This window comes from Nerophis ophidion, linkage group LG02, assembly GCF_033978795.1.
Source record: "Nerophis ophidion isolate RoL-2023_Sa linkage group LG02, RoL_Noph_v1.0, whole genome shotgun sequence".
NCBI classification, from domain to species: domain Eukaryota; kingdom Metazoa; phylum Chordata; class Actinopteri; order Syngnathiformes; family Syngnathidae; genus Nerophis; species Nerophis ophidion.
This window is the reverse complement of record NC_084612.1, coordinates 18,721,469-18,744,973: the sequence shown is the minus strand read 5'-3', so window position 1 is coordinate 18,744,973 and position 23,505 is coordinate 18,721,469. Positions and strand designations below refer to the sequence as shown.

The following is a 23,505-nucleotide window of genomic DNA, read 5'->3' as shown; positions in this document are numbered from 1 at the left end:
AAATTTATATCCAAATAGCATGTTTTTTGCTAATCCAGTTTGCAACTTTTCATTAAACGCACTACAAAAGCAGGCTTCCTCACTACTCAACACTTACTGCCAGAGATTATGACGACCTTGAAGAGTTGAGGTCCTTTTGATTGAAATCAAAAGCCATTCAGCACTGATCGCTGTATGTTTTCATAAACCCTGCTTGTGTGTATACCTGCATTTGTGTCATTTCCTAAAGGTGCGTCCGTCTGTCAGACTTGCGTGTCTCTCTTCTGAATGTTTCAGGTCACTCAGTGCGCTGTGTCACCACAATTTGAAGCCCTTCGTCAAAAGGAGGATAAACGGGGAGAGAATGAGGGAAATAATAGATTGGAAATAACGTGAGGCAATTGGGAGAACTTTAGAAATGGAGGATACAAATACATTGATTTATGTTTACGTATAATTATATTTTTCTATATGGGATAGGTTGATTGGCAACACTAAATTGGCCCTAGTGTTTGAATGTGAGTGTGAATGTTGTCTGTCTAACTGTGTTGGCTCTGCGATGAGGTGGCGACTTGTCCAGGGTGTACCCCGCCTTCCGCCCGATTGTAGCTGAGATAGGCGCCAGCGCCCCCCGCGACCCTGAAAGGCAATAAGCGGTAGAAAATGGATGGATGGATGGATGGATTTTAAAATATTGCAGACACATTCACGGCCTAAGCAAATCTTTAAAAGGCTGACTGCAACAGAATGTGAATTTTTATGGTTGCTCATCACCTCTCCTCTCCCATCCATCTTTCCTCTTTCCAATCTCTCGCTCCCTCCTCTTCATTTATTACCTCCACTTCTCACATGCAGCAGTCCTCCCTCTCTGTTCCGTCACAATTTGCCCTCTTTCACTGCTCACTGCTTTCTCTCGCTCTCTTTTTTGTTTGTTGTCCCCCTGAGCTTGTTGCATAACCCCTGACATACCCCCTCTCTCCATCTTTAGTCCCCCGCCCCTCGCCTGACTTCCTTTGACGTTTGAAGGCGAGTGGGGATCCACTCATCTGACAAAGGGAGAGGCAATGACGTAACGGCAGACTTGATACACCAGCATCTGCTTTGGTCTAAAAATACACACACACACACACACACGCAAACACATATGCATACACACACACAGAGTCAGTCTGCGGCCGCTCTTTGCTTTTGTTTCCACTTTCGTGCTCAACTGAGGCCCAGTTTTTGCACAACTGTGGGATAGTTGGCCTTCAACCGTGTAGCTTATTATTTTACGTATGTATGGCGGCGGTTGGTTGAAGTGGATGCACAACGTATGTATCCATGTTGCAAAGAAAACTGGTCCTCCCATGTACTATATGGAGCTGCATCAAGAATATAGCATGGGTACTGTCAATGAAAGGAATAATAGTTGATCATCAAGAATATTGTCGATTGTGTCCAGTTGGCTGTTGATTAATTGTGTCTTATGGCATGGATGCAACCAGCAGAGACATAGAGTTTGAGTTTATTTCAGTTTCCCTATTCAACATGTTTGAAAAGGAGTAGGACTATATAAATTATATACATTTTGCGGATAACAGAGCTTTTAATGCTATCGTCATATCGTGATAATGCGTATTGATGACACATTAAAGCTAATTCCCGCAAATTTTACATCGACAAGCGAATAAGCGCATCATTAATTCAATGTAGAGCCCTCGCTAGCGGGCTAACGTCACTTTACAGTGTGACACTGCTTCTAAGTCACTAATCCTAGCCCCCAGATGGCAAATAAAGTATGTTTTTTTTCCAAGTAGCATTATCACTGAAGGACCAAGACTAAATAAACATGCTAATCTACAATTTGTAGGAGGATACGAGAAAGCATGGTAACCGCAGACCTACAGTTCTTTTATTTAAACAGGGGTAGTTGGATTGATTCACATATTAACAATAACTATACCAAATATAGTATCAGAATACTGTAACGTGCTGGGGTGAAGCTACCAGCATGCATTGCAATCCTCTTAGTTTGGCACCATGAGTTAAGGTGTTGTTACTTTTACCTAAGTTCTGTCTCGTCTTAAATTAATAGAGCTCATCTGAAATGCACATTTATGTGAATTCTTGCATCACAAAGTTCGAACTTACCACATTGGTGTCAGAAGTGGGATGCAAGATGACAGCTCCAATGCTACACCAATTCCGACCATATCTCTACAGTCAGAGGTTCCTACCCCGGGCTGACCATGCATCCCTCAGCTGGTTCTTCATCTTTAAAGATCTTGAAGGGCAGCTGGTGCAATGGCCGGAGACACTACAGTATTACAACATTGAAATTTGACACCGGGCAGGCCGCATTGACATGACATGGATCTCAATGCCCCTGTGAGAGGGAGGAATGTAGGTACTCCCAGCGACTGTGGTAGCAGCTTTACGGGTAACCTCAGTCGATTACTCTGTAACCCAAGACCCCAACCCCGAGGACATTGACCAGTATGGCCAGCAGTTTCGGCCTTAGACACTAGTGATGGGATCGGCAGTTCTTTTGACTGTACTGAATCACTAAAATCAGTTCCTTAAATTGATTCGTTCAAAAGATTCGTTCACCGAATCACTTCTGTAGCAGCAGTTCTGTGTGCCGGTCGGCGAATCATGAGTCAGTCAATAACAGCTTCCCCAGCGGCAGATCTCAGTGTGTGTCAGTTCGCGAACGACACAAGCCCTCAGCACCCAATGAACGACGCACACAGTGACTGAATGAGATCCTCAATGTGACGTCGTCCTCCGCGACAGTCAGTTCTCTGTGTCAGTACGTTCGCTTACGTGATTCACGTTGCGACACAGTTCTCTGCATCAGTACGTTCGTGAACGTGATTCACGTGATTCACGTCGCGACAGTCAGTTCTCTGCGTCAGTACGTTCGCGAACGTGATTCACGTCGCGACATAGTCGGTTCTCTGCGTCAGTACGTTCGCGAACGTGATTCACGTGATTCACGTCGCGACACAGTCAATTCTCTGCGTCAGTACGTTCGCGAACGTGATTCACGTGATTCACGTCGCGACACAGTCAGTTCTCTGCGTCAGTACGTTTGCGAACGTGATTCACGTCGCGACACAGTCAGTTCTCTGTGTCAGTACGTTCGAGAACGTGATTAACGTAATTCGCGCCAGTTCCACTCATACCGGCATGGTCGCGGCGGAGCTCAACTGAACTGAGAATGGAACGAATCAGTTCATAAAGTGATTCAGTTCAGTACGTTCACTCAAAAGATTCGTTCGTTTGAATGAATCGTTCGCGAACGAGACAACACTATTAGACACTCAGACCAAAGCCCTGTACTCTCAGTGGTCTAGTCTCCTCAGCCATGACGGCCTTATACATTGCCGCTTTTAAAACCATGGAGGTAGTAATGACATTCTCAAGCTCCTGGTGTCTCTCCAGCTTCTGTTGCCCCGCTAGCTGTGTTTCAGAGTTCTCCAGTTGGTTCTTGGCATGGTGGCGGCAGGCCACTTTGTGGTTACCAAAACTCTTCACAGCCTCTGGTTCTGGTTCTACTGGCTAGGGTGTCGCCAGGATGTGGAGCTCTACGTTCATCTGTTTGACATATGTACTGCAAAAAAGGGGCCAAATCGGCATTCGCATGCCCCCTTACAACAGTGACAGGTAAGGGCCCCCATGGAGTGTGTCACCGTTAACATCCTATTCCATTTTCCTACCACGGAACAGGGTAACCACTAGATTCTGGTAGCCATGGACTATTTCAACAAATGTGCCTGAAGCCTATGCAGTCCCTGGGCAGAGAACCTCTGGCTCCTTTGGAGGTTGAGGTTGGGGCAGGCGACCTGCCCCTGGGCCCGCACTGTGCCATTGGTAACTACTGCGGGGCCTCCTAAACAAGCTCGACAGCAGTGGCAGCTTCCCCAACACCTCAAAGACTTTGTGATAGATACATTGGTTGCTGTGGACAGCTAACCAGTTAGGTCAAGGCTGTATAATGTGTTGGGGTAAAGCTCCCAACATGTATTGCAGTAATCTTAGTTGGTCACAATAAGGTGACCAACTAAGAATGGTGATGTCATTGTTTATCTTTTGTATGTTCTTATATAAAAAATAATTCCTGTCAAATACCAATCGCCATGCATTTTTGCATTACAAAGCCTGCCACAATGCAGTTGTTAATACAGTGATTATATACATATTTTTTGTTATCACAAAATAATTTTTGTTATTGTTCACAAACTCAGAAGGTAAGTCTCTGCGCAATTAAAAAACACTAAAGGATTTAAATCAAATGTTATAGTTTATTTTGCTTATGTTGCTTGAAATATTGTATAAAATAAAAGAGAATAAGGTAATAATGTAAGTAGTTTTTTGATATTGGTACACTGCCATCCTTTTTCTTTTTTGTCGGATTATAATTCTGAAGAAAAATGTATAGTTCATATTGAACATTATAAGTATTATTAATATTGTGATCAAAACTGCCCCTTTAGCTACTTGGTATTGATTCAATACACAAACTTGTAGTATTGCCCAAAACTAAAACAACAGAAAAATAAATGTGTATTACATTATAACAGAAGTGTAGATAGAAACTTGTTACAAAGGAAAGTAACCAAACACTAAAAGTAAATTACCAATATGCTGCTCCAGCATGGTTCCGAAGTGTACACACTAAAAAACTGGACACATCACTCAATGACTTAGTTACATCACTCAATTTAATCATCACTGGCTGCCTACAACCCACCCCATCTGATTTCCTGCCAATGTTAGCCAGCATTGCACCTGCGACTCTTTGCAGGGAAGATTACTCACAGAGACTAGTGAACAAGGCCTTGCTTGACGTGTACCATCTTCTACACCAGTGTTTTTCAACTAGTGTGCCGTGAAATACAGTCTGGTGTGCTGTGGGAGATTATGTCATTTCACGTAATTGGGTTTAAAATATTTTTTGCAAACCAGTAATTATAGTCCGCAAATAATGTGCTGTTGTTGAGTGTCTGTGCTGTCTAGAGCTCGGCAAAGTAACCATGTAATACTCTTCTATATCAGTCGATGGCAGCTGGTAGCTAATTGCTTTGTAGATGTTGAAAACAGCGGGAGGCACCATGCAGGTAAAAAGGTGTCTAATGCTTAAATCCAAAAATAAACAAAAGGTGAGTGCCCCTAAGAAAAGGCATTGAAGCTTAGGGAAGGCTATGCAGAACGAAACTAAAACTGACAAAATGGACTAAACAAAAACAGAATGCTGGACAGCAGCAAAAACTTACTGTGGAGCAGAGACGGTGTCCACAATTGCTCAAAGGAAGACATGAAATTTTTACAGGAAAATACCAAAAAAAGAGAAAAAAAAGCCACCAAATAGGAGCGCAAGGCAAGAACTAAAACACTGAACACAGGAAAACAGCAAACAACTCAAAATAAGTCATGGTGTGATGTGACAAGTCGTGACAGTACACCTACTTTGAGAAGAGAGCTATATTGACGTATGGTTGGTTATGGTTTCAAGTCATATCCAACAATTGCGACAACCAGTTTTTACTGTCAACTGAGTTTGGTTTTTTAATGATTTCTGCTGGTGATGTGCCTCCGGATTTTCTCAACGCAAAAAATGCGCCTTGGCTTTAAAAAGGTTGAAAAACACTGCTCTACACAACCTTGTTTAGAATTCTCAACTTCACCACCAACGCCTGCCCTCTCGCCGCCCTTTTTCCCGCCGTGCAGCAACTCTTTGCGGCTCCAATGTCAACATCCTTGACAGATGGAGAACCGGCTGGCAGGAGAGCCCACGACCCACTCAATTTACAGTATGCCCTAACACATCATTGCCACCAGGTGCAAACCTGCCTCGCAGAGAATGGGTAACTCTAAATCGGCTATGAATATACTGTACACATATTAAGTATACATTGTATACATCGCAGATATGTTATAATTTATGTTGCTGTATCTAGTCTATTTATACCTGCATTGTCCTTTCCATCCTTACAATCTCCATCACTGTAACTGAGCTACTGTGTTGAACAATTTCCCTTGTGGATCATTAAAGTATTTCTAAGTCTAAGTCTAAGATTTGGAGTCGGTCGTTTCAACTCTGTCATGTACCGCTCGGGGCTGTGCCAATCGGCAGCCTGCATATGTGGCCACACAGAGCAGACTGCTCACCACATACTCCACGAGTGCCCCACCCTACGTCCACCTGAGGACACACTCCTTGACCTGCTTAACCCCATGCCTGACAGTGAGCTGGCTGCAACGCCTGAATCAATCTGCATAGCTGCCTAATACACAAGGAGAACACTATTGTCTTTTTCAATTGCAAAGGTGATGCAGTCAAAAAGTTATTAATAAAACAGAAGCCCGAGGTTTAGTCAAAGATATTTGGATACAGGCAGTTTGTAAGGACCTACTGCAAAAACCTGAGTCAAAGATCCTGTTAGCGTTTCCTAACCTTTTATTGAGCCGAGGCACATATTTTATTGGAAAATGTAACGGCACACCACAAAACAGAATCGTTACATTACAAAAAGTAATAATATTCTGGAATAATGATGATCTTGTCTTATTACCCCGGGTCAGGCAAAGCAGCTATACTAATAGGATTGGATTTATGACTAAAATAAACATTTAGAAATTTCAAATATACATTTTTGGACCAATTAGGTGAAACCGGATCATTTTGCATGGAAAACGCCACACACCTGATAATCTCTCACAGGATACTAATGTACAATAGAGCGTTTGAAGAGCCCCCGCCAAATATTTGAAACGCTATATGCCTGTCATAGTTATTAAAGACAGTGAATTTAGTTTTACATATTTACAAACAAAAACAGGCATACAATATACAGTTATATACTTGCAAAACATGCAGTTATGCAACATCACGTCTTGTCAAAAGATCTTCCTGCAGGAAAATATGAATTTACATGTAAGACAGTATACACTGCTGGATTAATAGCACCCACACTTTATCCCCTCCCCAAATAGCACAATCAAAATAATTTTCTATTTAAGTTACCATTAAGAAAACATCAATCCATCCATTTTCTACCGCTTATTCCCTTTGGGGTCGCGGGGGGCTCTGGTGCCTATCTCACCGTTAAGAAAACGAGCACAGAAAATAAATGCACAAATGCCGAACCGCGAATAGGCGGAGACTGCCTGTACCACTACGTTACGGAGTTTGGGGAATTTTTTCCACTGCTCTTTAGACAAGAGTTCTGTGCTGCTTTTTAAACACCTACTGCAAAAACACTTTTTAATTTGACAAAAAATTTTTTTTAAACCTACTAAAACCTAGCTTTAACTTGCACTTACAGATGTAGCGACGAACTGTATTTAGTGACAGTGGTTTTCTGGTGTTCCTGAGCCATGTGGTGATATCCTTTCGAGATTGATGTCGGTTTTTGAGGGATCGAAGGTCACTGTCATTCAATGTTGGTTTCCGGCCATGCCGCTTTATCAGTATTTATTGCCACCTTTCCAAACTTCTTTGTCACGTGTTGCTGGCGTCAAATTATTTGCAAAAAGAAAAAAGTTTATCAGTTTGAACATCAAATATGTTGTCTTTGTTGCATATTCAACTGAATATGGGTTGAAAATGATTTGCAAATCATTGTATTCCGTTTATATTTACATCTAACACTATTTCCCAAGACATATGGAAACAGGGTATATATACCGTATATTACCAAATAGTAGCCCGGGTGTTTATTTCACAAAATCATTTTTGGAGACGGGCGTTTAAAAGAAGCAGGCGGTTATTTGCACAAGGCGTTTATTTATTTTTGCAGCAGCCTGCACCAGGCCCTTATTTGGTTACAATGGTTACTGTCCAGTATTTTTTTTTCGTATAAAAAACTTTAAATGTAAAAGCTATTGTCAACATACAAACAAAAAAACAAGACTTTCAAAAGACAAGAGATCAACTAGGCCTCAACATGGCATTACTGCAACAATTGTCAAATAGAATACCAATACTGAAAATAAATAAAGTTTTTAAATAAAGCAGCCTACCGGGAAAAATAAAATAGTGTTACCAAGTACTCAAGTATAAAACCCAACATCAAAACAGAACAATAATAGTGTCACTTAAATAAAATAAAGGCTACAGTATTCCAAGTTTTAAATAAAGCAGCATACAGGAAAAATAAAATGATGGTACCAAGTACTCTATAAAACCATCAAAACAATAACACTGCAACAAACACAACCCCAAATGCAACTCAAACCCGCTCATCCTCCTCCTCTTCCACCTACTCTTCCTCCTCTTTTTCCTCTTCCTCCCTCTACTCTCCCTCAACCACTCATCATAATCCTCCTCTTCAATCACAAGTTCATTGAGGAACTGCTGTTCCTCATCACTCTCCTCCTCTTCCTGAACCACAGCAGCACCTTGTTGTCTAGCCCTCAACAGCATCTCTCTGCCTGCCTACAAACAGCCAGCCAGCCTACCTTGAATGAGTTGATCAGACGAGTTGAGTTTGTACCAAAAAGTTCTATTTTGGTTTCATCTGACCACATGACATTCTCCCAATCCTCTGCTGTATCATCCATGTATCCATTTTTGTATAAACTCAACTCGTCCTGTTTGGAGGAAGAAGAATACTGAGTTAAATACCAAGAACACCGTACCTACTGGGAAGCATGGGGTTGGAAACATCATGTTTTGGGGCGTTTTTTCTGCTAAGAGGACAGGACGATTGATCCGTGTTAAGGAAAGAATGAATGGGGCCATGTATCGTGTGATTTTGAGCCAAAACCTCCTTCCATCAGTGAGAGCTTTGAATGGTTGACCAAATACTTATTTTCCACCATAATTTACAAATAAATTCTTTAAAATTCCTACAATGTGAATTCCTGGATTTTCTTTTCACATTCTGTCTCTCACAGTGGAAGTGTACCTATGATGAAAATTACAGACCTCTGTCATCATTTTAAGTGGGAGAACTTGCACAATCGGTGGCTGACTAAATACTTTTTCGCCACACTGTATATATATATATATATATATATATATATGTATGTATGTATGTATGTATGTATGTATGTATGTATGTGTGTATGTATATATATTAGGGCTGTCAAACAATCAAAGTATTTAATTGCGATTAATCGCATTTGTTAGCAGTTAACTGAAAAATAATCGCAGATAAATTAAATTTTTCATCATTAATAGGTGTAGCCTAGACAAATAATTTTCAAGTTTCAACACCATGAACGGACAATTAATTTGTTTTGAATAAATGTCTTTTAAACAGTATGCTTTTTGAAAAAGTTTAACACAACAAACAAAAACATGATTTATGAACAATTTAAAAAATTGTCTACTCTGTGTTTGTGCCTTGTTAGATTTTTTTATTTCGTAGAAATACAGAATTTCTATTCCTGCTTTAGAAGCACCCTGTATTCAGAGGAGCTACAATTCCATCTTTAGATAAGAGTTTCACTTATAGATAACACACAACGTTGATTGTTATAAACATACTTTCATTGTCGAAGATGTTTTTTTGTAATATCCACCCATCCAATTTCTACCGCTTGTCCTTTTCGAGGTCACGGGGCGGCAAATCCTAGCTGTAATCTGTGATATTTCTACCTGAATAAATGCTTCTGATATTCTGTACATTACATGTTGTACAAGTTAATGGGCTTCATATTGCTGCATGGAAATGTTTTAACTTTCTTTATTAATTAATAAAATGTAATATTCAGTCTGCTAATCATATTTGTAATTGAGGACTCAAACAGAACATGTTATAAAAGAAGTTTACACAATATTTTAGCCAGCCAAATATATTTTTTTTCAAAAGTATTAAACTACAAATGAAAGTGAAACAAAAACTTTACATTAACATTACAAAGTATAGTACTTGGAACCAAGCTGATTATGATAACTATTGATAGTTAAAATGCAAAGCTGTTTTATTATACAGAAACCTTTTTACCTGGAGCAGACGTAGAGGATGACGATGTCGCTGTTATTGTCACCTAATGTTAAGGCCATTTCTTCCCCGTGTTAATGGCTACAGCCGAGTCGCTAAAAGTGCCAAATGCAGGAGTTGCAGTCATACATCTAACTTGGCTGCACTCTTCAGTCATGACAAAAATCCTGTGTTTTTAACCAGGTGCTTCCTCAGATTGGAAGTATCCCCGCCACTTGTCTAGATTTTTGTCTCACAAAAGCAGCGAGCGTAATCTGCATGGGTTTCGCATTTGCAAAAGATAAACCACACTTTAGAGCGTTTTCTATTCGGCATGTTTGGGTTTTTGTCATGAAACATTGATGGCTTACAAGATTACTAAGAGCATGTCCGCTTCGAAATCGCCTGTTTTCTTTTTAAGTGCTAGCAAGTACTCGCCACTCTCAAGTGCTAATTCAAATGGACGTGACATCACGCGCAACCCAGGCACCGAATGCACATGGCAACACAGGATCTTACGTCAATCGGTGCCCGGGAGCACCAGCTGGTATCGGTCGGTGCCAAAAAAAGTATCGGATCTGGTGCCCATCCCTTTTGACAATGTAGTTAAACAGGATGTGTAGCCTAGCTTTTATCTTGAAGCTGGAAACGTGATTGGTTTGTGAAAATGTCCTGACATGTTTTAATGTTGGATCGACTGCAATATAAAGGTCTCCTTTCGACCTCCTGCCGACTGTCTATCATTTCTGTTGAACTTTTATGTCATCTTACTTATTAATCAGTCACAGTAACAATCTAAATGTTATGTTATTACTGCACCTTAACCGTGGTCTAAACACGGAAGTGAGGCACCACCCACCTGAACTATGCACGCAGCAGGCGTTTGCTGCAGCAATGTCGCCTCTTGTCAGGGGAACACCTTGAATCTGACATTTCCTTTGTCCATTTCTGCTCACTTGTGGCTCATGAACATCCAGTGAACTAAAGCCCAGTTCCCCCCGCTACAGCACTCCTCGTGGATCAAAATGGACAGGTGTGTGTTAATCGCTTGTTAAAAAACATTAGTGCTGTTTTTGAAATTTATCGTTAACACGTTATCGCATTAACTTTGACCGCCGTATTATATATATATATATATATATATATATCTGCGATGAGGTGGCGTCTTGTCCAGGGTGTACCCCGCTTTCCGCCCGATTGTAGCTGAGATAGGCGCCAGCGCCCCCCGCGACCTCAAAAGGGAATAAGCGGTAGGAAATGGATGGATGGATATATATATATATATATATATATATATATATATATATATATATATATATATATATATATATGTATGTATATATATATATAGACCTATATATATATATATATATATATGTATATATATATATATGTTTGTATATATATATATGTGTATATATATATATATGTGTGTGTGTATATATATATATATATATATATATATATGTGTATATATATATATATGTGTGTGTGTATATATATATATATATATATATATATATATATATATATATATGAGCTGTCCGATAATATCGGACGGCCGATAAATGCTTTAAAATGTAATATCGGAAATTATCGGTATCGGTTTCAAAAAGTGGGCTTTACGGTGGCAGAGGGTTTAGTGCGTCTGCCTCACAATAGGAAGGTCCTGCAGTCCTGGGTTCAAATCCAGGCTCGGGATCTTTCTGTGTGGAGTTTGCATGTCCTCCCCGTGACTGCGTGGGTTCCCTCCGGGTACTCCGGCTTCCTCCTACTTCCAAAGACATGCACCTGGGGATAGGTTGATTGGCGACACTAAATTGGCCCTAGTGTGTGAATGTGAGTGTGAATGTTGTCTGTCTATCTGTGTTGGCCCTGCGATGAGGTGGCGACTTGTCCAGGGTGTACCCCGCCTTCCGCCAGATTGTAGCTGAGATAGGCGCCAGCGCCCCCCGCGACCCCAAAAGGGAATAAGCGGTAGAAAATGGATGGATGGGTTTCAAAAAGTTATATTTCTGAATTCTTAAAACGCTGCTGTGTACACGGACGTCAGATAAGTACAGAGTGCCAATAAACCTTAAAGGCACTTCCTTTGTGTGCTAGCAAAATCACATAATATCTACAGTTTTTCACTCACACAAGAGAATGCCCCGCATACTAGGTCAAAAGCCATACAGGTCACACAGAGAGTGGCCGTACAAACAACTTTAACACTGTTACAAATATGCGCCACACTGTAAAGCCACACCAAACAAGAATGACAAACACATTTCGGGAGAACATCCGCACGGTAACACAACATAAACACAACGGAACAAATACCCAGAACCCCTTGCAGCACTAACTCTTCCGGGAGCTGCAATATACACCCCCGCTAACCCCGCTCAACCCCCCTTCCCCAACCCTGCCCACCTCAACCTCCTGATGCTCTGTCAGGGAGAGCATGTCCCAAATTCCAAGCTGCTGTTTTGAGGCATATTCAAAAAAAGAATGCACTTTGTGACTTCAATAATAAATATGGCTGTGCCAGGTTGGCATTTTTTTCCATAACATGAGTTGACTTATTTTGGAAAACCTTTTTACATTGTTTAATGCATCCAGTGGGGTATCACAACAAAATTAGGCATAATAATGTGTTAATTCCACGACTTTATCGTTAATTAAGAGTTGGACAGTATCGGAATATCGGATATCTGCAAAAAAGCCATTATCGGACATCTCAAATATATATATATATATATATATGTATATATGTATGTATGTATATGTATATATGTATGTATGTATATGTATGTATATATATATATATATGTATGTATATATGTATATATATATATATATATATATATATATATGTATGTATATATGTATATGTATGTATATATGTATATATATATATATATATATATATATATGTATGTATATATGTATATATATGTATGTATATATGTATATATATGTATGTATATATGTATATGTATGTATATATGTATATATATACATGTATGTATATATGTATATATATATGTATGTATATATATATGTATGTATGTATATATATGTATGTATATATATATATATGTATGTATATATATATATATGTATGTATATATGTATATATATATGTATATATGTATATATATATGTATGTATGTATATATGTATATATATCTGTATGTATATATATATATGTATGTATATATATATATATATATATCTGTATGTATGTATATATATATATATATATATATATATATATATATATATATATATATATATATAAACATATATATATATATATATATATAAACTTTCACACTTCTTAAAGTGCTATTAGTGCCTACATTCCAGTAACCTGTATTGTAAAGACAGTGCTCTGCTTCAGCATGCTTTAAAGTGGTGGTCACCATAGTGTGCTGCGCACTTCCAGCAAGACACGCCCCAGTTATTACGGTCCCTCCGAGCGATGCAACGTCAGACCGCCGACTTCTCTGGTGGTGCTAAGCTGTGTGAGCGTTCACTTGCTTCACGGTGCAGAGTTGGTGTTGTGTGCGAGACCCTCGGTGACCCTGCGTCGATGCCCTTAGGGCACCTCAGTGAATAAGAATGTGTTCTGCCTGTTGCCCGGCTGAATAATTAAAGTCTTTTCATCTGCACTGCTTTTTTTGCTAGTAAGATATTATTTGCTTTGTCTTGGCAGCACCTTTCATGTACATTCATTGGGCACTTCATTAGGAACCTGAACAATCTACTGAGAACCAGATACCAGGGTTTGTAACTGTTGAAGATAAATGTAACAATATGTTTATTATTATGGTTGTAGGTTTCATTGGTGCAGAATTGGCTTGTCAGTTCATTTTTGTTTGACACGTTGTTATTTTGTCTGTTCCGTAGTTCTTCATTCAATTAGTGTGTCTGTTACTGTGTCAGTTTGTTTATCAGTTGTTCAGTTAGTGATTCAAATGTGTCAATTTGATGGTTATTCTGTCATTTATTTGATTTGTTAGTTGACCACTTCATCTGTTGGTTAGTTAGTCAGTGAACTAGCCCTGAGTTTCTTAGATTTTTATGTTTATTAGTGTGAGACTTGGCTTGTCAGTTAGCTATTTAAATCATTTGTTAGTCAGTTTTCCACTAATTGGCAGTTTCTTCAGTCGACTAATAGATTAGTGGTAGTGTCACTTGGTTTATCAGTTTGTTTATGTGTACTACATTTAGTTATTATTTGTTTTGTGAGTTTGTAAGTAAGTTGGTCAGTTCGTTTGTTAGTTGGGTCGTCAGTTCCTAGTGTTTTTAGATACTTTGTCATGCGGGTTAAATACATTTCTCGTTGCTCAGTTTTTCACTTAGCTTGATTAGTTAAGCAGTGAGTCAGTTCCTCAGTTTATGAATTCGTTTTTAGAGTAGAATTTTTGTGAGTTATTTTCTTAGTCAGTTCTCCCGTCCAAAGGCAAAACCCAGTAACTCAATTTTGGTCAAAACTGAGCTGATAATAATTTTGGAGTTACTAGGTGATATGCTTTACATTAGTGTATGCGATATTGTAATTTGTTCCGTAAGTAAGCAATATTGTAATTTGTTTCGTAAGTAAGCTGCTTACTTACGGAACAAATTACAATATCGCATACACTAATGTAAAGCATATCACTTAGTAACTCCAAAATGATCAGCTCAGTTTTGACCAAAAATTAGTTACTGGGTTTTGCCTTTGGACGGGAGAGCTGGTTATTCATTCTGTTTGCTATAGCGTTTTGTATATTATTTCCAGGTTAACTCTTTGCTAGATCATCAGTTAGTTTGTTTGTCAGCTAGTTATTTAATTTATTAGTTTTTTGATCAGTTGTTTGGATAGTATGTTTCTTATATCATCAGTTAGTCATCAGTCAGTATTTGTCAGTTTGTTAGTCAGGTAATTGACAAGTTTTTCTGTTGGTCAGTTAGTTTCTAAGGTAGTTTTCCAGTTCATTAATCAGTCAGTTTGTCTGTTAGTCATCCATCCATCCATTTCCTACCGCTTATTCCCTTTGGGGTCGCGGGGGGCGCTGGTGCCTATCTCAGCTACAATCGGGCGGAAGGCGGGGTAGACCCTGGACAAGTCGCCACCTCATCACAGGGCCAACACAGATAGACAACATTCACACTCACATTCACACACTAGGACCAATGTTAGTGTTGCCAATCAACCTATCCCCAGGTGCATGTCTTTGGAATTGGGAGGAAGCCAGAGTACCCGGAGAGAACCCACGCATTCACGGGGAGGACATGCAAACTCCACACAGAAGATCCCGAGCCCGGGGATTGAGGCCTGACTACTCAGGACCTTTGTATTGTGAGGCAGACGCACTAACCCCTCTGCCACCGTGAAGCCCCTGTCTGTTAGTCAGTTAATAATATTTAGTTAGTATGCACATTTACCTTTTTGTCTGTTTTTTAGTTTGTCATCATATTATTTAGTATGTCAGTATGTATGTCAAGTAGTTAGTTATTCATTCCATCAATTAATTAATTAGAGGGATTATGCAAACACTACTGGGCATGTAACATATTTATTTCATATTATGGTTATCATTATTATTTTAATTATTACAAACACATTGAACTTGCAACTTGTAGAATAGCTTAGGTGCTCAGATACCAATGTGTTTGTATAAGTTTAGTACAAGTTTGGATTGGGGAATGCCGTTACTTAATTGCAAAAAAAGTCATTGTCTTCTCTTGTTTTCATGTTAACATTTAAACTAGTGAGCGTGTGGCTATCAGTCACATTTTCACGGTACTTTTAATTTAAAATTGTAATAATAACCGTAGAGAGTTTTACTGCTGTTACCATTGGTACTTAACTCATTTCTAAAGAACCTTGTAGTGGGGTTGCAAATGGACCAAATGTATATATATATATATATATATATATATATATATATATATTTTTTTTTTTCAAGGCTAATCTAGACTGAGATTAAATCAAACTCTTTATTTAGTGGTCAGGTCAGGCTGTGACCACCAGATTCAGCAAAAAGAGCTACTGTTGAAAAAAACCCATTACCTTGTGTGGGGTTGGTTGCAAATTATTTTGTTATACGTTTTAATGCCCCCTTATGTGCTACAGTAGAACTGAATAGCTTGGCATTCCATGAGTTTTCAAATGTTTTTGTTGCAAACTAATAAACTGATCGAAATCTATTCTTATGATTTCATCCGACAAGGGACATGGAAGCTGGAGCTCTGTCCGACTTGGAAGTCATCTCTCAGCAGGTAGATGATGAGAACCAGTGCTTGGCTCCTCCGGTCCAGCTAGTGAGTTTGGGCTATCGAGATCTTCCCCTCGCAGCATTGGACCTCTCACTGGCCGGCTCGCAGCTCCTGTCCAACGCAGATGAGGATGAAACCAGAGAAGGGTGAGTGCAAAGAGTTTACTTTCTGAGGTGATCCATTTAGAACAGGGGTGTCCAAAGTGCGGCCCAGGGGCCATTTTTGTCCCGCAGCTAATCGTTTACCAGCCCGCCACACATTCTGCAAAAATTGCAAAATTGATAGTATTGCAAAAATAAAAATAAAAACATTTAAAAAAGGTGGAATGAGGTGAAATCTAATGAGAAAAAGTGGCAATGTTGACACGAAGCTGCCATGCAGGCAGTTTTTTTTGTTCCTTTTGTCTTTATTATTATTTTTTCCATTGCTAAAAAAAAAAAGGACAAAAAAAATCTGTGTTATAATGAATTATTACTTAAAAATAATTATCACTTAAAAATGTTTTATGTGGAAAAATTTTTGCATATGTTGTGTGGTTGCCATATAAAAACATCAGTTTTGACAAAAGAGCATAAAACAAACAAAATAATAGTTCAAACTTAAAATCGACAGATATATCGGAAGTTGATCTTGAAATTTAAGTGTTAAAAGTAATAAAAATGTATCATTTTATGAGTGGGGAACCTTTCGGATCTCAAATATATTTAGTAGTATTTTATTTAACTTTTCACTGTGATTACTCAAAAATAATAAATAATTAAAATCAATGGTGTCCTGCATTATTGATCTTTGAGGGCTTTAATTGATAAATAAAGGAACTCTCCGGATTGAATCAATAAAGTACTATCTATCTGTCTGTCTGTCTGTCTGTCTGTCTGTCTGTCTGTCGATCGATAGATCGATCTGTCTATCTATCTGTCTAAATACTGCATATTTCAGTTTTACTATAAAAAACAAAGTTGTCTTTGACAGGAAAGGCATAAAACCTTATTTGTTTTTCTTTATATCAACCTCAAGTTGATATAGAGATTTACTGTAAGCATTAAATAAATAACAATAATAATAATTTGACTTATTTTTAACATTTAATTGACGATGACCCTCTATAATCCCCAGGAGCCCTAAGGATAAAAAAAAATCCACATATTTTGTTATGGTTTTAAAATGAAAAATATCAAAACGGCCCCCGCATGCTTAAATTTTTACCTGTGCGGCCCTCTGTGGAAAAAGTTTGAACACCCCTGCTTTAGAATGTCTGTTTTCATGATCTGTATATGCATCAGAACTCATTACAATACTGGGTGGAGGAGATGCAAATATAATCATTCAGCAAGCGCAATAGTGATTTATCACGGTTTTTGGAGCGCTACTATGCGTCTTTATTTAATTCTTCTGAAAAGTATATGCACTGATTGTACGCACACTGCTGTGAGAAAAGAGGTTATTGAGCTGCAAAGACACACGATGGACAGAAAATCCTCGTGTGTGTGTGTCAACATGTTTGGACTTTCAGAAATAAAAATATTTAAAATACTCTATTCAGCAAAATTATTTTATAATTTTATAGCTGCTGGATGACTTAAAGGCCTACTGAAACCCACTACTACCCACCACGCAGTCTGATAGTTTATATATCAATGATGAAATATTAACATTGCAACACATGCCAATACGGCCTTTTTAGTTTACTAAATTGCAATTTAAAATTTCCCGGGAGTTTCGTCTTGAAAACGTCGTGTAATGATGACGTGTACGCAAGACGTCACGGGTTTTTAGGAAGTATGAGCGCTATGCTCAAACACAGCTAAATGTCGCCTGCTTTAACGGCATAATTACACAGTATTTTGGACATCTGTGTTGCTGAATCTTTTACAATTTGTTTAATTAATATTGGAGAAGTCAAAGTAGCAAGACGGAGTTAGGAAGCTTTAGCCTTTAGCCACAGAAACACACGGTGGTTCCTTGTTTAAAATTCCTGGAGGTGAAAATTTACTATGGATCAGAGCGCGGTCAAGCGAACATGAAACACGACGGAATGTCAACCAGCAGGTTTCGATGAGAAAATTGTGGTTAAAAAGTCGCTTCTAACCGGAGAAAAGCTGAGCTTGCCCCGTCCATAGCTGCCGTCGACTCCCCTGAGACACTGCGCGTCAAGACACCCGTGGACGTACACCTCCGACTATCAGGTACTATTTAACATTTAACTCACTAAAATACTAGCAACACAATAGAAAGATAAGGGATTTCCCTGAATTATCCTACTAAATGTGTCTAAAAACAACGGAATCTGTCCCAATGCAGTCGCGTTTTATTTTTTTGGGACTTTTTTTTTTTTTCTAGTCCGTTGCTATCAATACCCTCCAACACGAATCTTTCATCCTCGCTCAAATTAATGGGAAAATTGACGTTTTCTCGGTCCGAATAGCACTTTTCGTTGGAGGCTCCCATTTTGAACAATGTGAATATGTGAGGAGCACCCCACACTTGCGATGTCATCGTCTGCGACTTCCGGTAGAGGCAGGGCTTTTGTCTTAGCACCGAAAGTTGCAAACTTTATAGTGGATGTACTCTACTAAATCCTTTCAGCAAGAATATGGCAATATCGTGAAATGATCAAGTATGACACATAGAATGGACCTGCTATCCCCGTTTGAATAAGAAAATCTCATTTCAGTAGGCCTTTAAGGGCCTGATTAAAACAAGTTGAATTGATGCTTTATGGTGTCTTAAAGGCCTACTGAAACCCACTACTACCCACCACGCAATCTGATAGTTTATATATCAACGATGAAATATTAACATTGCAACACATGCCAATACGGCCTTTTTAGTTTACTAAATTGTAATTTTAAATTTCCCGGGAGTTTCGTCTTGAAAACGTTGTGTAATGATGACGTGTACGCAAGACGTCACGGGTTTTTAGGAAGTATGAGCGCTGCGCACACACACAACTAAAAGTCGTCTGCTTTAAAGGGGAACATTATCACCAGACCAATGTAAGTGTCAATATATACCTTGATGGTGCAGAAAAAAGACCATCTATTTTTTTAACCGATTTCCGAACTCTAAATGGGTGAATTTTGGCGAATTAAACGCCTTTCTGTTTATTGCGCTGGAAGTGATGACGTCAGAATGTGACGTCGCCGAGGTAACACACCCACCATTTTCATTATCAACACATTACAAACACCGGTTCTCAGCTCTGTTATTTTCCATTTTTTGGACTATTTTTTGGAACCTTGGAGACATCATGCCTCGACGGTGTGTTGTCGAAGGGTGTAACAACACTAACAGGGAGGGATTCAAGTTGCACCACTGGCCCGAAGATGCCAAAGTGTCTGCCGCCAGACCCCCATTGAATGTGCCAGAGTGTCTCCACATTTGACCGGCGATGGTAAGGCAGACATGGCACAGAGATGTATGGATAACCTGCAGATGCATTTGCAACGATAGTCAACGAAATCACAAAGGTGAGTTTTGTTGATTTTGACTGCCAGCTATTCGATGCTAACATGCTACGCTAATCAATGCTAACATGCTATTTACCGGCGGTGCTAAAGCAGACATGGAACAGATATGTATGGATAACCTGTAGATGCATTTGCAACTATATTCCGTTTCCTTCCACCCACATTTAATGCAAAAATAAACACTTACCAATCGACGGATTTAAGTTGCTCCAGTGTCAAAAGATGCGAAAGTCTTGATCGTTTGGTCCACACATTTTACCGGCGATGCTAACGCAGCTATTCGGCCATGCTATGGCTATGAATAGCGTCAATAGCTATTCGCTCAATAGCTTCAGTTTCTTCTTCAATATTTTCATACTCCAACCATCTGTTTCAATACATGCGTAATCTGTTGAATCGCTTAAGTCGCTGAAATCCGAGTTTGAATCCGAGCTAATGTCGCTATATCTTGCTGTGGTATTCCCATAGTTTGTTTACATTGGCAGCACTGTGTGACGTCACAGGGAAATGGCCAGTGTCTTCGCAGAGAGCCGAAAATAAGGCACTTTAAAGCTTTATTAAGGGATATTCCGAGACCGGTAAAATTTTGAAAAAAACTTAAAAAAATACAACAAGCCACTGGGAACTGATTTTTATTGTTTTTAACCCTTTTGAAATTGTGATAATGTTCCCCTTTAACGACATAATCACACAGTATTTTGGATATCTGTGTTGCTGAATCTTTTGCAATTTGTTCAATTAATATTGGAGAAGTCAAAGTAGAAAGATGCAGTTGGGAAGCTTTATCCTTCAGCCACACAAACACACGGTGATTCCTTGTTTAAAATTCCTGGAGGTGAAACTTTGCTATGGATCAGAGCGCGGTCAAGCGAACATGAATCCCGACTGAATGTCAACCAGCAGGTTTCGGTGAGCAAATTGTGGTTAAAAAGTTGCTTCTTACCGGAGAAAAGCTGAGCTTGTGCCGTCCATAGCTGCCGTTGACTCCCCTGAGACATTGGCGTCAAGGCACCGGTGGAGACACACCTCCAACTATCAGGCACTATTAAACTCACTAAAACACTAGCAACACAATAGAAATATAAGGGATTTCCCAGAATTATTCTAGTAATTGTGTTTAAAAACATCAGAATCCGTCCCAATGCAATCATGTTTTTTTATTTTTTATTTATTTATTTTTTCTAGTCCGTCGCTATTAATATCCTCAAACACGAATATTTCATCCTCGCTCAAATCAAAGGGGAAATTGTCGTTTTCTCGGTCCGAATAGCACTTTTTGTTGGAGGCTCTCATTACAATCAATGTGAATATGTGAGGATCCCCCACACTTGTGACGTCATCGTCTGCGACTTCCGGTAGAGGCAGGGCTTTTGTCTTAACACAGAATGTTGCGAACTTTATTGTGGATGTTCTCTACTAAGTCCTTTCGGCAAAAATATGGCAATATCGCGAAATGTTTAAGTATGACAGATAGAATGGACCTGCTATCCCCGTTTAAATAAGAAAATCTCATTTCAGTAGGCCTTTAATGAAAATACGTTTATGAAAATACGTATTTGAATAAGCATTTTCCCGAATTTGAATCATAATAGATGCATGAATGTGCTGGAGTCGTGATGGTCCACTGCCTCCCAGCAGCACATCAGCGTGCTAAAAATAGTTTCTGTTGTTTGTCTAAAGATTGCGATTTTATTTTGCACAAACTGTGGTACGTATTTTAGATGTTTGCTGTTAGTTCAACGACATTGCACACATGTTTAAAAGCACAACAACATTAATGTAGAGGCACACAATGCCAGCAGTACCCCTTTTAAACAAATCCAAAAGTTTAATGTTTAAGTCTGATTTAGCATATTTAGCTGTCATAAAAAATAAGTGAATACAAGGGCTGTTGAATGATTAATGCACATATTGCCAGTAGCACACGCTTAAACCTAATTTAAATAAGGCGGTCTGCACCACTTTTCAATTGTATGTGCAGTCTTAGTAGACCACACGCAACACGCCAACTAATAGTACACACAATTTTGTAGTTTGCAAATGCTGTTCAGCCCATAGTATTTGGATTTTAGTAGATCAGGCCTTAAGTGTTTGCTGTGAGATCACAAATATTTATTTTTGCTTGCTCTTGACAAACAATATATTTTTTTTACAATTTAATTTTTTTATACTGTACAGCATGCATAAAGTCCCGGTAAAGGTACCAAACAGCCGACGATAAATTATTATTCCATCTAAATACACTGAGATGTTTGGGTCTCCACGGAGTATCTACTGTAACTAATGTATGCATGAACAATGAGTCATGTGACCAATCAATGATTTGTTGACTGAGCGTGGTGTAGATACTGTACAGAGACCAGCACCGTACACCAAGCAAACACAGTAAGCTCATTGAAACTTTAAAAGATAACGCACAGATTTTAAAACAATTTTTACTATAGAAAATAGAATGAATGGAAATTATATGTTCCACAATTATATTGTCACCATTTTAAACAAATCAAAAAGCTAGAGGCAAGTCTGATTTAGCATATTTAGCTGTCATACAAGTGTAAAAAGGGTAGCACGGTGGGGGAGGGTTTAGTAAATCGGCATCACAATACGAAGGTCCTAAACAGTCCTGGGTTAAATCCTGGGCTCGGGATCTTTCTGTGTGAAGTTTATATGTTCTCCTCGTGACTGCGTGGGTTCCCTCCGGGTACTCCGGCATCCTCCCACTGCAGAAAACATGCACCTGGGGATAGGTTGATTGGCAACACTATATTGGGCCTAGTGTGTGAAAGTGAGTTTGAATCTTGTCTGTCTATCTGTGTTGGCCCTGCGATGAGATGGCGACTTGTCCAGGGTGTACCCCGCCTTCCGCCCGATTGTAGCTGGGATAAGCAAAAGCGGCCCCCGTGATTCCAAAGGGAATAAGCGGTAGAAAATGGATGGATGATGTGTGTAAAAAAATAAGTAACTACAAGGGCTGTTGAACGATTATTTCTTAAATCAGATTAATCACAGGGTGGATGTGAATTAATTTTGATTTGTCATGATTTCATATCATTAATTTTTCAATCGTGGTTTATTTTGCATGAGCAAAGAGACCCATACAATAAGAAAATATACTGTATATGCACATAACTTATTTATCAAACACATTTGATATCATGTTCATGTTTGCAAAATATCTATTTATCCAAACAAACATTTATCCTTATTAACGTGGACCTGTTTCTCTTTTTGGGTTATGAATTTGCTGTTTTAAGATGGAATGCCTGATTGAATAGAAAGTGAGCATAATGGAGTGTGCTTTATGTTGGTTGACTTTCACGTGGACGGCATGGCAAAATTGGGAGAGTGGCCGTGCCAGCAATCAGAGGGTTACTGGTTCAATCCCCAGCTTCTACCATCCTAGTCACGTCCGTTGTGTCCTTGAGCATGACACTTCACCCTTGCTCCTGAAGGGTTCCTGGTTAGCGCCATGCATGGCAGCTCCCGCCATCAGTGTGTGAATGTGTGTGTGAATGTGCAAATAGTGTCAAAGCGCTTTGAGTTCCTTAAAAAGGTAGAAAAGCGCTATACAAATACAACCCATTTACGTCATGTTTTTTTTGTCTGATTTCCCGTCCAAAGGGCCAGCCTGCTGTTTAGCATCTTCCATTCTGACTAATTTGCTTCTGCAGCCTATCACTACAGGATCAACTGCCCGTTTGCCGTGCACAACTCTAACACTACTTGGACAAACTTCTCAAAATGCGTTGCCAGGGACTTTTCACAATTTTTGCACATGGGTTGATTCAGTACATTTGATGAAAATCAGGTTAATAATGATTATAAGATGATCTGCAAGCGTTAATTTTGACTGTGTTAGTTAAAACCTTTAAACCATTTAGTAATGACTT

The 23,505-nt window shown here is 39.1% G+C and overlaps 1 protein-coding gene across 2 annotated transcripts in view; it reads left to right on the top strand.

Annotated features, from left to right (window-relative positions):
- LOC133537528 (transmembrane protein 266-like) overlaps positions 1-23,505 on the top strand; it is a 155,234-nt gene that overhangs the window by 41,697 nt on the left and 90,032 nt on the right. For both annotated transcript variants that reach the window (XM_061878635.1, XM_061878626.1), the window contains exon 3: positions 16,100-16,291. In XM_061878635.1, coding sequence (XP_061734619.1) covers positions 16,100-16,291 — 192 coding nt within the window. The remainder of the gene's footprint in view (positions 1-16,099; positions 16,292-23,505) is intronic.